The sequence below is a fragment of the Crassostrea angulata genome, chromosome 8 (assembly GCF_025612915.1).
Source record: "Crassostrea angulata isolate pt1a10 chromosome 8, ASM2561291v2, whole genome shotgun sequence".
Classification (NCBI taxonomy): domain Eukaryota; kingdom Metazoa; phylum Mollusca; class Bivalvia; order Ostreida; family Ostreidae; genus Magallana; species Magallana angulata.
Genome location: NC_069118.1, coordinates 50,502,752 through 50,515,780, shown reverse-complemented (window position 1 = coordinate 50,515,780; position 13,029 = coordinate 50,502,752). Strand labels below are relative to the sequence as shown.

Here is a 13,029-nt window from a genome sequence, read left to right as displayed (position 1 = left end):
TTTATCTTTCAGAAGCAGATAATCACAGTCATACTGACAAGCCTATAGCCATGGGCATCATATTGGGGGTAGTGATCCCAATGATAGCGATCATCGTCCTGCTAACCATCTGTATCATTCGGCGACAGAGGAAAAACAAGCAACCAGAGGGAGCTATACCGGAGCTGCTGAAGGATCACGAAGCTGACGAGGAAGAAGAAATTGGAATGAATAGTATGACAATAAAAGCTGAGATGAATGGGCAGATAGCTAATGGAGGTAGGTCTATTAAGAAATAAACAGCAAGTTAAAAAGTTCACTGAGATATGAACTTGGTTGGTCTTGTGATCAGATCCTGTGAAGCCCTAAGGGCATGTACCAACCTCTTTAACAATGCTGTTTATTACTTATATTTTCTAATGAAAAAGGCAAATCATTCAGAATAATAAATATTACGGTACTGTATTTTTTTGTTTAAAATAATGCAGCAGTTGATCAAATAAACTCATGTAGCATTCATTGTGACTTTAAAAATATGAACTCTTGACCCTTTAATAAGTATAAGTTTACACAGAATAGAATGTATTTGCTTTTCGGTAGGTTCATATAAGGGAATGTATTTGCAAATGTAAAATAAAAAATTGAGACTTGCTAATTAGATTGCACTTTTGACATACCAATAGGAATGAACGGATACCCCAATTTGTTCCAATCTACATATATATTACTGAATACATTGTTAATGTCATTTGAAAAAAAAGATAATGAGATAGTATTTTCATTGCTAAATATTTGCAAATTGAAAAAAATTTCAAGTTGAGTTATTTTCGTATAATCATTGTAGACTCTGCCCCCTACATCAGTGAGTTGTTGGCTGGAATCGAGGATGAAGCAGTCCGTCAGAGCGTTAGTGATTTCTTAATCCCAAGAAGTAAACTCAGTGTGGAAGATCTCATAGGAAAAGGTAATAATGTAATACATGTAATTACCCAGTGTGGTATATCATACTGATAGAGAAATGTAATCACTCAGTGTGGGATATCTCATTCTGACATAGAAATGTAATCATATAATGCATGTAATTAATCAGTGTGGAATATCTCTTACTGACATAGAAATGTAATCATGTAATACATGTAATTAATCAGTGTGTAATATCTCTTACTGACATAGAAATGTAATCATGTTATACATGTAATCACTCAGAATGGGATATCTCATACTGATAAAGAAAGGTAATCATGTAGTACATGTAATCACTCGGTGTCGAAGAACTTATAGATTTAAATCGCTCATTTTCTTTATGAATTATATAATTTTTAAAAGACAGAAACATTTGACAAATCCATCTTACACCTAAACATGCAAACTTTACTTATTTCTTGACAGTGACTAAAAGGTCTTTTGGGCTGGGTGTATTCATTTGACAATATGTTTGTAAAAGGAATTTTGTAATTATTATGTAATATACATGTCACTATTATAAACTATTGATGTACCTACTTATAGAGTTGTTTTTATGTAATACATGTAATACTTGTAATTACACGATGGCAAAAAAGCAATCATGCAATATACACACAGTTTTTCAATTGCTGGAAAGTTAATCATGTAATACAATTAGTGATAGAAAGTACCGCAGTAATACAATTAGTGATAGAAAGTACCGCAGTAATACAATTAGTGATAGAAAGTACCGCAGTAATACAATTAGTGATAGAAAGTACCGCAGTAATACAATTAGTGATAGAAAGTACCGCAGTAATACAATCAGTGATAGAAAGTACCGCAGTAATACAATCAGTGATAGAAAGTACCCAGTAATACAATTAGTTATAGAAAGTACCGCAGTAATACAATCAGTGATAGAAAGTACCCAGTAATACAATTAGTTATAGAAAGTACCGCAGTAATACAATTAGTGATAGAAAGTACCCAATGATACAATTAGTGATAGAAATTACCGCAGTACATGTAATACAATTAGTGATAGAAAGTACCGCAGTAATACAATAAGTGATAGAAAGTACCGCAGTAATACAATTAGTGATAGGAAGTACCGCAGTAATACAATTAGTGATAGGAAGTACCCAATGATACAATTAGTGATAGAAAGTACCCAATGATACAATTAGTGATAGAAAGTACCGCAGTACATGTAATACAATTAGTGATAGAAAGTACCGCAGTAATACAATTAGTGATAGAAAGTACTGCAGTAATACAATTAGTGATAGAAAGTACCGCAGTAATACAATTAGTGATAGAAAGTACCGCAGTCATACAATTAGTGATAGAAAGTACCCAATGATACAATTAGTGATAGAAAGTACCCAATGATACAATTAGTGATAGAAATTACCGCGGTACATGTAATACAATTAGTGATAGAAAGTACCGCAGTCATACAATTAGTGATAGAAAGTACCGCAGTCATACAATTAGTGATAGAAAGTACCGCAGTAATACAATTAGCGATAGAAAGTACCCAATGATACAATTGGTGATAGAAAGTACCCAATGATACAATTAGTGATAGAAAGTACCCAATGATACAATTAGTGATAGAAAGTACCCAATGACACAATTAGTGATAGAAATTACTGCAGTACATGTAATACAATTAGTGATAGAAAGTACCGCAGTAATACAATTAGTGATAGAAAGTACCGCAGTCATACAATTAGTGATAGAAAGTACCGCAGTCATACAATTAGTGATAGAAAGTACCGCAGTAATACAATTAGTGATAGAAAGTACCGCAGTAATACAATAAATGATAGAAAGTACCGCAGTAATACAATTAGTGATAGAAAGTACCGCAGTAATACAATCAGTGATAGAAAGTACCCAGTAATACAATTAGTGATAGAAATTACCGCAGTAATACAATTAGTGATAGGAAGTACCCAATGATACAATTAGTGATAGAAAGTACCCAATGATACAATTAGTGATAGAAAGTACCGCAGTAATACAATTAGTGATAGAAAGTACCGCAGTAATGCAATTAGTGATAGGAAGTACCGCAGTCATACAATTAGTGATAGAAAGTACCGCGTTCATACAATTAGTGATAGAAAGTACCCAATGATACAATTAGTGATAGAAAGTACCCAATGATACAATTAGTGATAGAAAGTACCCAATATTACAATTAGTGATAAAAAGTACCGCAGTAATACAATCAGTGGTAGGAAAGGCAATCAAATCACTTTCAAAGTCAGGAAAGTAATTCAATTTGAAAGCTGCTAAATAATTCCGTATCTGTTTGTAATGAGCTATATTATTGGATAAATCAAGAAGTTTACATAGTCATGTAAAGACTTTTTGATGATAAAATGTAAAATGCTCAACCCAGTTTTTACTTGTATGATTTCTGTGGTAATTGAAGACGTTCCTATAGCAAACACTGTATGTGTTAATGAGTTTTTGTGTTACTGTATCAGACGAGTGTTTAAGATTGAAAGAAAACTTAATTGTTATAGGATGTACCAGAATATCTGATACCATTTGAAATTCATTATGTATTAAACCATGTTTGGCAAGAACTTGTAAATTGTTACTCAAATATACTTAATAGAATCATGAAATTTGGCTTACATCTTAAGCATTGTAAATTTGTAATACAGTCAAACTTCATTATCCCGACCTAAATGTTTAAAAACTTCTTGATGTCGGAGTATTCAAGATATCAAGGTTAAAATAGTTTAAAAATAAGTGGTTGGGACTTACAAAAATCACTTTGACATATCAATTGTATTCGAGATATCAGTGTTCGAGATATTGAAGTTCAACTTTAGATAAAATCATATACATTTTAAAGATACTGGCAAATCATTGGAAGAAAAAAAGTTGTCTTTTAAAAAAAAAAAATGCAATTTAGATTATGTTTTCAAATGTATATATTAACCACATAATTATCAATGAGAGATGCAGTTTCAGTTTATTTTCTTCCAACAAATTTGATATCTCATAAATTGTACATTCTTTTCCATGTCTCTGTCCTCAGGTAGCTATGGCAGCACATCTCAGGGACAATATAAAAACTCGAAAGGAGCAGACTCGGAGGAACAGAATGAAGTAGTGGCAATCAAGTCCCTACAGGGTAAGGGAAGAAAAGGGAGATTTTAGGGTTAAGGGTTAGAGTTGGGTTAGAGTTGGGTTAACTTCCTGGAAAGCATACAAGCAGAGCTGCCATATTAATGCTTTTTGATTCACATAGCCTGCTCATCACAAGGTACCAGGTACCCATTTTCACCCCTGGGTGGAGAGAATGCACAAGTAAAGTAACTTGCTCAAGGTTACAATGATAAAGCAATATCTTCAGACCAGACTCGAACCTGGGGCTACCGTGTCCAAATCAGTCAATGCTATCATTTACGCTAACACTTCCAAAGTGATAAAGATCATAGGGCACTGAATTATTGAAGTAATAAATGTTACTATTTAGTTGGTGTGTTTAAAGTGTAAATGTCTCTGATCTTTGAAAAAGCCCGGGTCTCTTCACATTTATTATACATTTAGTAACTTTGACTACTAGGTAGGGAATTTCAAATTCGCTTCTGAAATATGAATAAAAAACATTTCTGAAATAAGAAAAGATACTACAAAATGATTACTCCTTTTGTGTCACTACTTGTTTTGCAGTTAAATAATATTTTAGAATTTTGACGTTTGTTTTGTCTTAGCTTGATTTTTTGCAAGTTTGTTCTATATTGCACATTAACATGAATTAGTATGTTTTCTTTAGGCTGCTCCACAGACAAGGAGACCATTGATAACTTCCTAAAGCAGTGTGCCGTACTGAAGGACCTTCAACACCCTAACATCCTAGTCATGTCCGGAGTCTGTCTGTCCAGCTCAGAGCCGCCATTGATCATCCTACCCAATCTACAGAGGGGAGATCTCAAAAACTACATCAAAGACTCATCCAAGGTCTGTAGTCTCAGATGTCAATTTCCTCTTTAATATGTCCAGCCATAGAAATTTGAATTTTCTAGCTTTTACAGAATGTACATTCCATTAACATTTAGTTGAAAGTCTAGATTGTCAAATTTTTCTCTGGAAATTTGAATGTCCAGCAACTATAATTAAACTGTCATCAAATTTTATTAAACCTTGTCAGTTTGATAAACATGGATTATTTTTTAATTTGTTAATTTGTCAGTTATTACTGAATATATGGCTTAAATGGATTAAGAATTTTGTGCATAAAACTTGTGTGCAAGAATTCACACTGCCAGTTTGATCCAGAAGGACTATTTGCATCTTCATCCATTCACATTTCTGTATTGTATATTTGTATATTACAGAACCTGGCATTGGTCGATTTATTAGAGATTGCGCAACAAGTGTGTGATGCCATGACCTATCTCGAGGGAATTCATGTCGTCCATGGCAACCTAGCAGCCAGGAACTGTCTGTAAGTCACAGCTCCCCCCACCCCCCACCCCCCACCCCCACCCCCCCCCACCCCACCCCAACACCAACCCCCACCAACCCCAAACAAATTGAAATTTTCCTTGTTAAATGTCAAGTTATTAACCTTTGACTCTAAAAAAAGATCTATTTAGATTTATTTACTAAGATTTTATAGTCATCAATTGACAATTCTGACCATCTATAACGATACGGTAAACTTGTTATGAACAAGATTTATTTAGAATAGTGGTCTTAATCACTATCTCTCTGGGCTGCGTTTTACAAAAAAACTAACGACAGAGTTGTAAATATTTTTAGTCTCATGGAATGCCCTTTGGGTAACAAAATATATATTATACCATTAATTTACCTTTATTTCAATTTCTATAATTATTTTATACAGTCATTAAATTCAAATAATGATAAGTATGTTATTAATAAGCACTCATTAATTTGGTTGTAAGTCGTAAGATCTTTTGTAAAACGCAGCCCTGATTTCTGAGGGACTGTCTTAAATTTTAAAGTGAATATTAACATTGTTAGGCAAGACTTGTCCCACTGATTATGAGTAATGGAATATATTTGTATAAATTGTTGTATCACAGTGTGATAAAATAGTTTATATACAAAAATATTCTATCACTTATTCATCAAGCATGCATTTGTTGATGTGATTACAGACCCTGAAACGTACTACTACACCAAAAAAGCGTGCGAGTTTCGTGCGAGAAACGTTTCGTGTAAACCGTTTAGCGTTTTGTGTAAACCGTTTAGCGTTTCGTGTGAATCGTGAAGCGTTTCGTGTAAACCGTTTAGCGTTTGGGGCAAAGCGTGCAGCGTTTCGGGCAAAGCGTGTAAATCGTTTCGGGCAAAGCGTGCGAGAACCGTGTGAAACGTTCATCAGATTTCATTCGGAACTCTCTGACAATTTAATTGTTTCAAAATAGCGCTTGTGTTAAACATTACTTTAAACTGTTTGTGATTGGCAAAACTCCTTTGTAGATATTCTCGTGAAAAAAAAAATCTATAAGAAACAATATACTTATCTTTTTACAAAATTGAATTAATTTTAAACAAACAAAAGAAAGGTATGCGTATTGAAAGAAGACTAGTTACTGAGACAATGCGGCTGTGTACAACCAGCACACATAACCTCGGACATCGGGTGAGACCTGCACCTGGCTGAACCTGTCAATCAAACTCTGTGTATTCATTTTCATTGGATGGTCACGCGTCTCTTCCTTTGTCAATAGCCAATAGAAATTTAATGACTTCAAGGTAGTCAGAATTAGTATTTAATAATGCACACAATTTTAATGATAGATTATTGAACATTAATTTGAACAAAAATAAATGTAAACATAGAAAGAAAATATACTGTTAATTTCTATGAAATGAGGGAAGTAAATTCTTCTGAATCCCGATTAAAAATATTTCTACAAGTTATTAAGGTCTTCCGTTTCCAACGGAAGACCTTACTATTATTCTGAAAAATTTTCAAATTTCTTATTATTTTTTTTTTTCTTCTAGACGCCAACTTTGATCCTTAATATCTCGCTCGTTTGTTCACCGATTGTTTTGAAATTTTCAGGACTGATAACATACCGCGTGATGTTGTCGTTGCATATTTTAGTTGAGGAAAATCCCCATCCGGTTTTGAGTTATTCCCCTTTTAGTAAAATTTAACGACTTCTTTTGTCCAGGGGGGTTTAGCTATAACGATGACTGGCAGAGTCTCAAAGATGGGCTGGTTTGGAAGCTAATACATTGAATTTGTGCGAGATATATTTTATTTATTATTTAAATGCAAATAAAAGGGGTGGTATAGATGTTGAAACAAAGGTACGAAAAAAATTCAAAAAAATTCGCGTATTTTCCGTGTTAGTTTTCTACCTGATAAAAACTTGTTATAACATGTAATTTAAAAGATCTTGGTCTTACCAAGACCTTTCATTCGGTATACAGAAAAAGGGGCTGGCCCCTATAATTAGGGAGTTAGATGCGTCAAAAGTTTCTTGTCAATAACTTGTAAAGGAATAAAAATTTCTAATGCATTATTGAAGCAAAGTTGTAAAGAAATTAATTTTGAATCCTTCCGTGGTATTCAATTTAATGTTTTCGTAATTTATAGCCAGTATTTGCAGAAACAATTGTTGTCAGTTCGGTCCATTTTTGTGGGGGTGCGCACGTTTAGGAGGTTATGAAAAGGCTTTTTGTAATGCACTAACTGATACATGCAGCGCGCAAAAATAATTCTACATAAAATTCCAAATGGTTTTATTCATATGTACATATTCATTTCATAAAGATGAACGTCTTTGACCTTATTTTTGTTGTTTGTTTCATAACTGTGCCCCTTTCTATATTTAGATGCATTACGAGACTCAGGTAACCGATCGATAAAAGAGTCGCTAGCTGTATTCGGGCCGTCGCCTTGACGACAGTGTATATGCTTGTAGAGCTGGACGTACACATGTTTAACGCCCCACTGTGTTACTGTAACAGAGACATTTTGAATTGTTTCAGTACTGGGAGATGTGTTAATAAAATGGTTCGAATGCATGGTAATTAAACTCAACTTTTCTACAGTACGTATACACGGCCGTCATATAAAGCACAATGTGTATAACTGACATGACAAATGTACGCTGGCAATTTAAACGAACGCGGGATTGCTCCCGATAGAACATTTCTTTTAAAGCAAAACAAAATACTGATTTCCGATGGATATAATATTATCATCGTGGAGATGATTTTAAAAAGTGAACTTAATATTCGTATACGATAATATTTGAATCCAAAGCCGCTATTTTTAAGTAACGGTTATTAGGGATATTAATTATGACTTGCCCCGCGTTTCACGTTTTTTACTTGCAATGCATCTACAAACGAAAATACCAAACAACCTTCGGCAGCAATTTATAAATTATTTATTACATACTAGTACACAATATTAAAGAGATAATTAAATAAATTGTGCTTTATAATTGTACTCGCTATCTTCCGTGGAAATAATGGCATGGAAAAAATGTTGTTCAATGTTCATCAAAAACGATGTAGCCTCAGCAATCGAAAAAAATTAACAAACTGTATATTGATAGATTGACACATTAACAAACATTCAGACCCGCAATGTATTTTTTGCAAGTTCTATAAAATGTAGACTCACTAAGTGAATTTTTCCGTTTGGGGTATTTTGAATCACATGTGTACGCTATGTGTACATGTACATATAGATTAATAGCCATATAGATAAACACTTTCGGTGTTGAATTTTTAAAAGATATTTTGTACATGCAAAGCAATGCAATGCAAGGACTATTAAATTCGAACAATGTACATACGGTAGGGATCGAACTGATACTGGTTCTGCTTGTTCTACAAACAGCGAATAAAATGCGAAGTATTAGGGTGTTATTTTTTAAACAAATAAGTATTGCTCTCTTAAAACCTTGCATTACTAAACAAAGTATTTCATCGGAAGCATTATTAGTTACCTTCGCTGCATATATGTAGCTCTCCGTCTGGAAAAATTGAGTACCATCCGAAATTTTTCATACAAGGGCTGTACAGACTTGCAGCTAACATTACCTTAGAATTTCCCGCTGTTCATAAATTCATTAAAAGACGTGCAGATTCAAGTGGTTATATGTCGTTTGATATGGGATTTATGATGTCTATTTATATTATTTTAATTAAGGACAGACGAGACGTTCCTCAATTTTATATAATTTCCCTTGATATTTCATTCCTTATTTATTAACATTTAAACCTGGTAATTCCAAAAAATTTAGAGTACATTACCAGGCTCGTTTTGGAGCTAGAATATTTCGAAATTCCCTTAAAATAGCACGCAAAATGCATTTGAATGCTTATAAGTTAAGTCATACTATATATTTTAATTTGAACACTTTATATCCAAACCAAAAAAAATCATATTACCTAAAAAATTAATTATGAAATAACAAAGTGGAAATCTTAATTCACATTGTGGAGATAGGAAAAAATGGAAGATACATGAAGGTCGCGTCTGACCTTAATATTATACAAGCAATAGCTTTCCAAAAAGCTTGCCTGACTACCCAAATTTATTCAATGGAAGCATGCATGTATCAATTAGGCTATCTTATAAGAAATTAAAATTAATTTTCGCTGCGGATCATAGATTATTAAAATGAACGTGCAGAGTTTAGAAGCAATTTCAATCTTTTTCTTCGATCGAGTGCATGTACCTGTATATCACTGGAAATTAAATCATTTCATTATTTTAAATCATTTTAGGAATGTACATGTATCGAATAATCTCAAACAGCCAAATTGAAAATTGAATTTGTTATATATTAGATGCAAAATCAAAGACATTTTGTTATTTCTAACCATATAGGAAAGGATATTCAAACACGTACATGTAGCATCGTTATTTCAATTAGAATTACTTTATTTTTTGGTTCCATTTATTACATGCTCCGACAAAAGTGAAAGATCCATGATATCTCTATTTATTATATGACCAGTTAAGAAAATAGAGTGGGTAAGACCATCTACACATCATGTGCTCTTGCCTTACTTGGACTCGCCCACTAATCGGCGAGCCAAAATTATGAATGAGACGTATTATGGCGCGAAGTCTTTCTTTACCATTCACGCAACAGCTGAAATCTCAGATAGATCCATCGGCATAGATCCATTGGGAGGGTGTCAACTAATAACTACATATATTATACTTTGGATTGAATGTTTTAGAAGAAATCTATCCAATTAACATACACACTTAATTGACTAGCAATTGTTTGATGTACATTACATTTGTACACGCGAGTGAAACCCTTTTCCAGATGAATGAAATCGCCCAATTGATCGAAAATCGGGTCACACGTACCCCACTTCGGCGAATTACTTGTACGTAGCCCCTCCAGTAAATATTCCAATTATATGAATTTATATTTGTTTTAATTAATCCAAACTGATGATTCTTTGTTAATGATGATAATCCAACACCAACTATTACTTACATTGTACTACTTAGACAATGTGTATCATCTTGTTGCGATGACACCTCCCTCTTTTTTTTTGACCTTTCAAATATGGCAATCTATTTTTAAATCAGGATTACACACGTGCAATGTGAAAAGCCCTTTTAATTGAACAATCTTGCTCATTGTTGCTTATTACATCCCATATAACGTTTTCATCAATTATGAATATAAATGTTGACACATTAAAGATGCATCGTCAGGCAATTATTAACTCAAGCTTGTGGGTGCCCCCCCCCCCCCCTACCACACTTTTTCTCACAGCAACTAATTTTTCCGGATTAGGATTTTGAAGATTTTTGGAAAGTCTTTTTTTTTTTTTTTTTTTTTTTTTTTTGCTTGTCAAGATTTTTTGGATGAGTCTGCCCCCCCCCCCCCCACTTTCAAAAAGGATGCTACGTGCCTGCATAAAGATAACAACATTCAAGGGCCTTCCGTCATTTTCAAGCCATGATAAACATGATAAAAAGGACTCTCAAAATAAAAAAAATAGACGCAAAGTAAACTGCATTCACGGCATATGTTCACATGGTATTCCTATTCCTATTCTATTCCTATTTTGGACTCGTCCACTTTAACTAGGAAAAAATTAATGAATGAGACATTCTGATTCTGGCGCGGAGTCTTGTAAATGAAATTTCCATTGATCTGAATGGATTTTTCCGTGAGGGTCGGGGTAGGTATAAAAACAAATTTAATCGTTCAAAGTTTTGAATTGTTAACAACGAAATATCAGATCGAATGTTTTAGAACGATTTATAAATCCAAAATACAGTCATTTTTAATCGGTTGACGCGTGAGCATATGTATTAAGTAGGCGGGCATCCTTACACCCTATTAATTGAAGACAAATGAAATCGCGTCCAGCAGAACTCCCTGGCATTTTAGTGTATGTTATTATAAATTTATGATTTTGTTTGTTAATAACAATTCAACATCAATCATTAATTAACGATGTACACTCTAGTACGCTAATACACAATTTTGTTGCGATGACCCCCCCCCCCCCCGGCCATTATACATATTTTTAAATCAGGATTACACACGTGCTTGCATGTGCAGAAGACAATCTGGAACTTAACTGATAACTATATCATCTATTTGGAAATTTATTTCTCCGTAAGCAAAAACGTGTAGTAACTGATACATGCAATTGTGAAAACCATAGAGGAATGCATGATCTGCGCATAATAACTAACTGCTTGATACAATATTTCTTTTTTCCAACATGTTTTAAGTCAATAATAATACAATGTATGAAAATATATGCTTGACTTCATAACGGAAATTGATCCAGATAAATATAATTATCAAAAATAAACCTAAAAAACAAACTACACTTTCATCCTTCACCCACAATATTGCCTTTTCGATATTTGTCATCGTGGTAGATCCGTGTAACAATCTATTAAGTAGGTGCTTGCACGACATAGAACCGGCCCTTGCTGACCAACGTTTTCATTAACACATATAAAGGAAAAAAAATATTTAGATTTTTTCTTGGATTTATTTTGATGTAAATAAAAAAGAGAAATAATTAGTTCTATAATATATATGCGATGTAAATCTTTTTTCATGCAATATTTCGTATAAAAAACGAAGAGTAGTATCTTGAAACTTCATTCAAAATTTTATTAGACCTTTAAATTGTAAAATGCTAACATTGAAAATTGTGCCCGATTCCTTTTGTTTTTAAGGTAAATCTTTATTGTTGAAAAAAACTGATTCTTTGAGACAAAATAAATTGACATAATCAGTTTGACATTCTCTCAGTGCAGTTCTGTAGCTCTTAGTCTGAAAAAGAATCGGATGGACGACCTAGGACCCAGATCGTCCATCCAAATTTCTTGAATGTTGCCATTTCTTTCGTACGCGGACGCATGTTGGCCGAATACTCACCGAGACTAAATGGTTCGTATTTTAAGTTTTAACTGCGTTTAAAGGTAATATTGGAATTCCGATAATTTAGAAAATGATTAATTAAATAAAAAGGGTTAAAATTACCGTTAAATTACCGGCATCGGTTCCCCATGCGCGAATCTAGAAGAGTAGGGTGAGGGTTCCAGACCCAACCCTAACCCCCGCAAAATTTCTTTCCATTACATGTACAATATAAAATTACAAAAATATGCCTCGGACATCCCCAGGCAAACTCAAATAACCGTCAGACACTCAACCCCCACCCCAGGAAATTTTTTCTTATCCGCGCATGCCCCTTCCCCCCACCCCCCCCCCCCCCCCCCTCAAAAACAAAATTATTCTTCAGAACCCCCTGTAAAATTTCGAGGATCTCCGCATACATTCTAAAAGATTCATTGGCCCTTGCTTTCGATTAAAAATGCGAGTAAAATGTTTGGTCTTTTTACGTTCATACCGGGCATACCCACTGTGTGATTATAATCGTCGTCCATATTCTGTGTATATTGAGTCAATTATGATGATTAGATAAGTTTCTCAAAATAAAATGCACATGCAAAAAAACAACATGCGGCGAATCAAACTTCAGACAACTTTGAAAGATCTGTATTTGCTTATATACATGTACTTTGTTTCTTTTACACAGTGTTTACACATCTAATATTGCACCATGGTC

At 33.7% G+C, this 13,029-nt stretch overlaps 1 protein-coding gene across 5 annotated transcripts in view; it reads left to right on the top strand.

Annotated features, from left to right (window-relative positions):
- LOC128158552 (plexin-A2-like) overlaps positions 1-13,029 on the top strand; it is a 47,685-nt gene that overhangs the window by 29,253 nt on the left and 5,403 nt on the right. For all 5 annotated transcript variants that reach the window (XM_052821428.1, XM_052821424.1, XM_052821426.1 and 2 more), the window contains 5 exons: positions 13-258; positions 824-943; positions 3,992-4,087; positions 4,733-4,917; positions 5,295-5,404. In XM_052821428.1, coding sequence (XP_052677388.1) covers positions 13-258; positions 824-943; positions 3,992-4,087; positions 4,733-4,917; positions 5,295-5,404 — 757 coding nt within the window. The remainder of the gene's footprint in view (positions 1-12; positions 259-823; positions 944-3,991; positions 4,088-4,732; positions 4,918-5,294; positions 5,405-13,029) is intronic.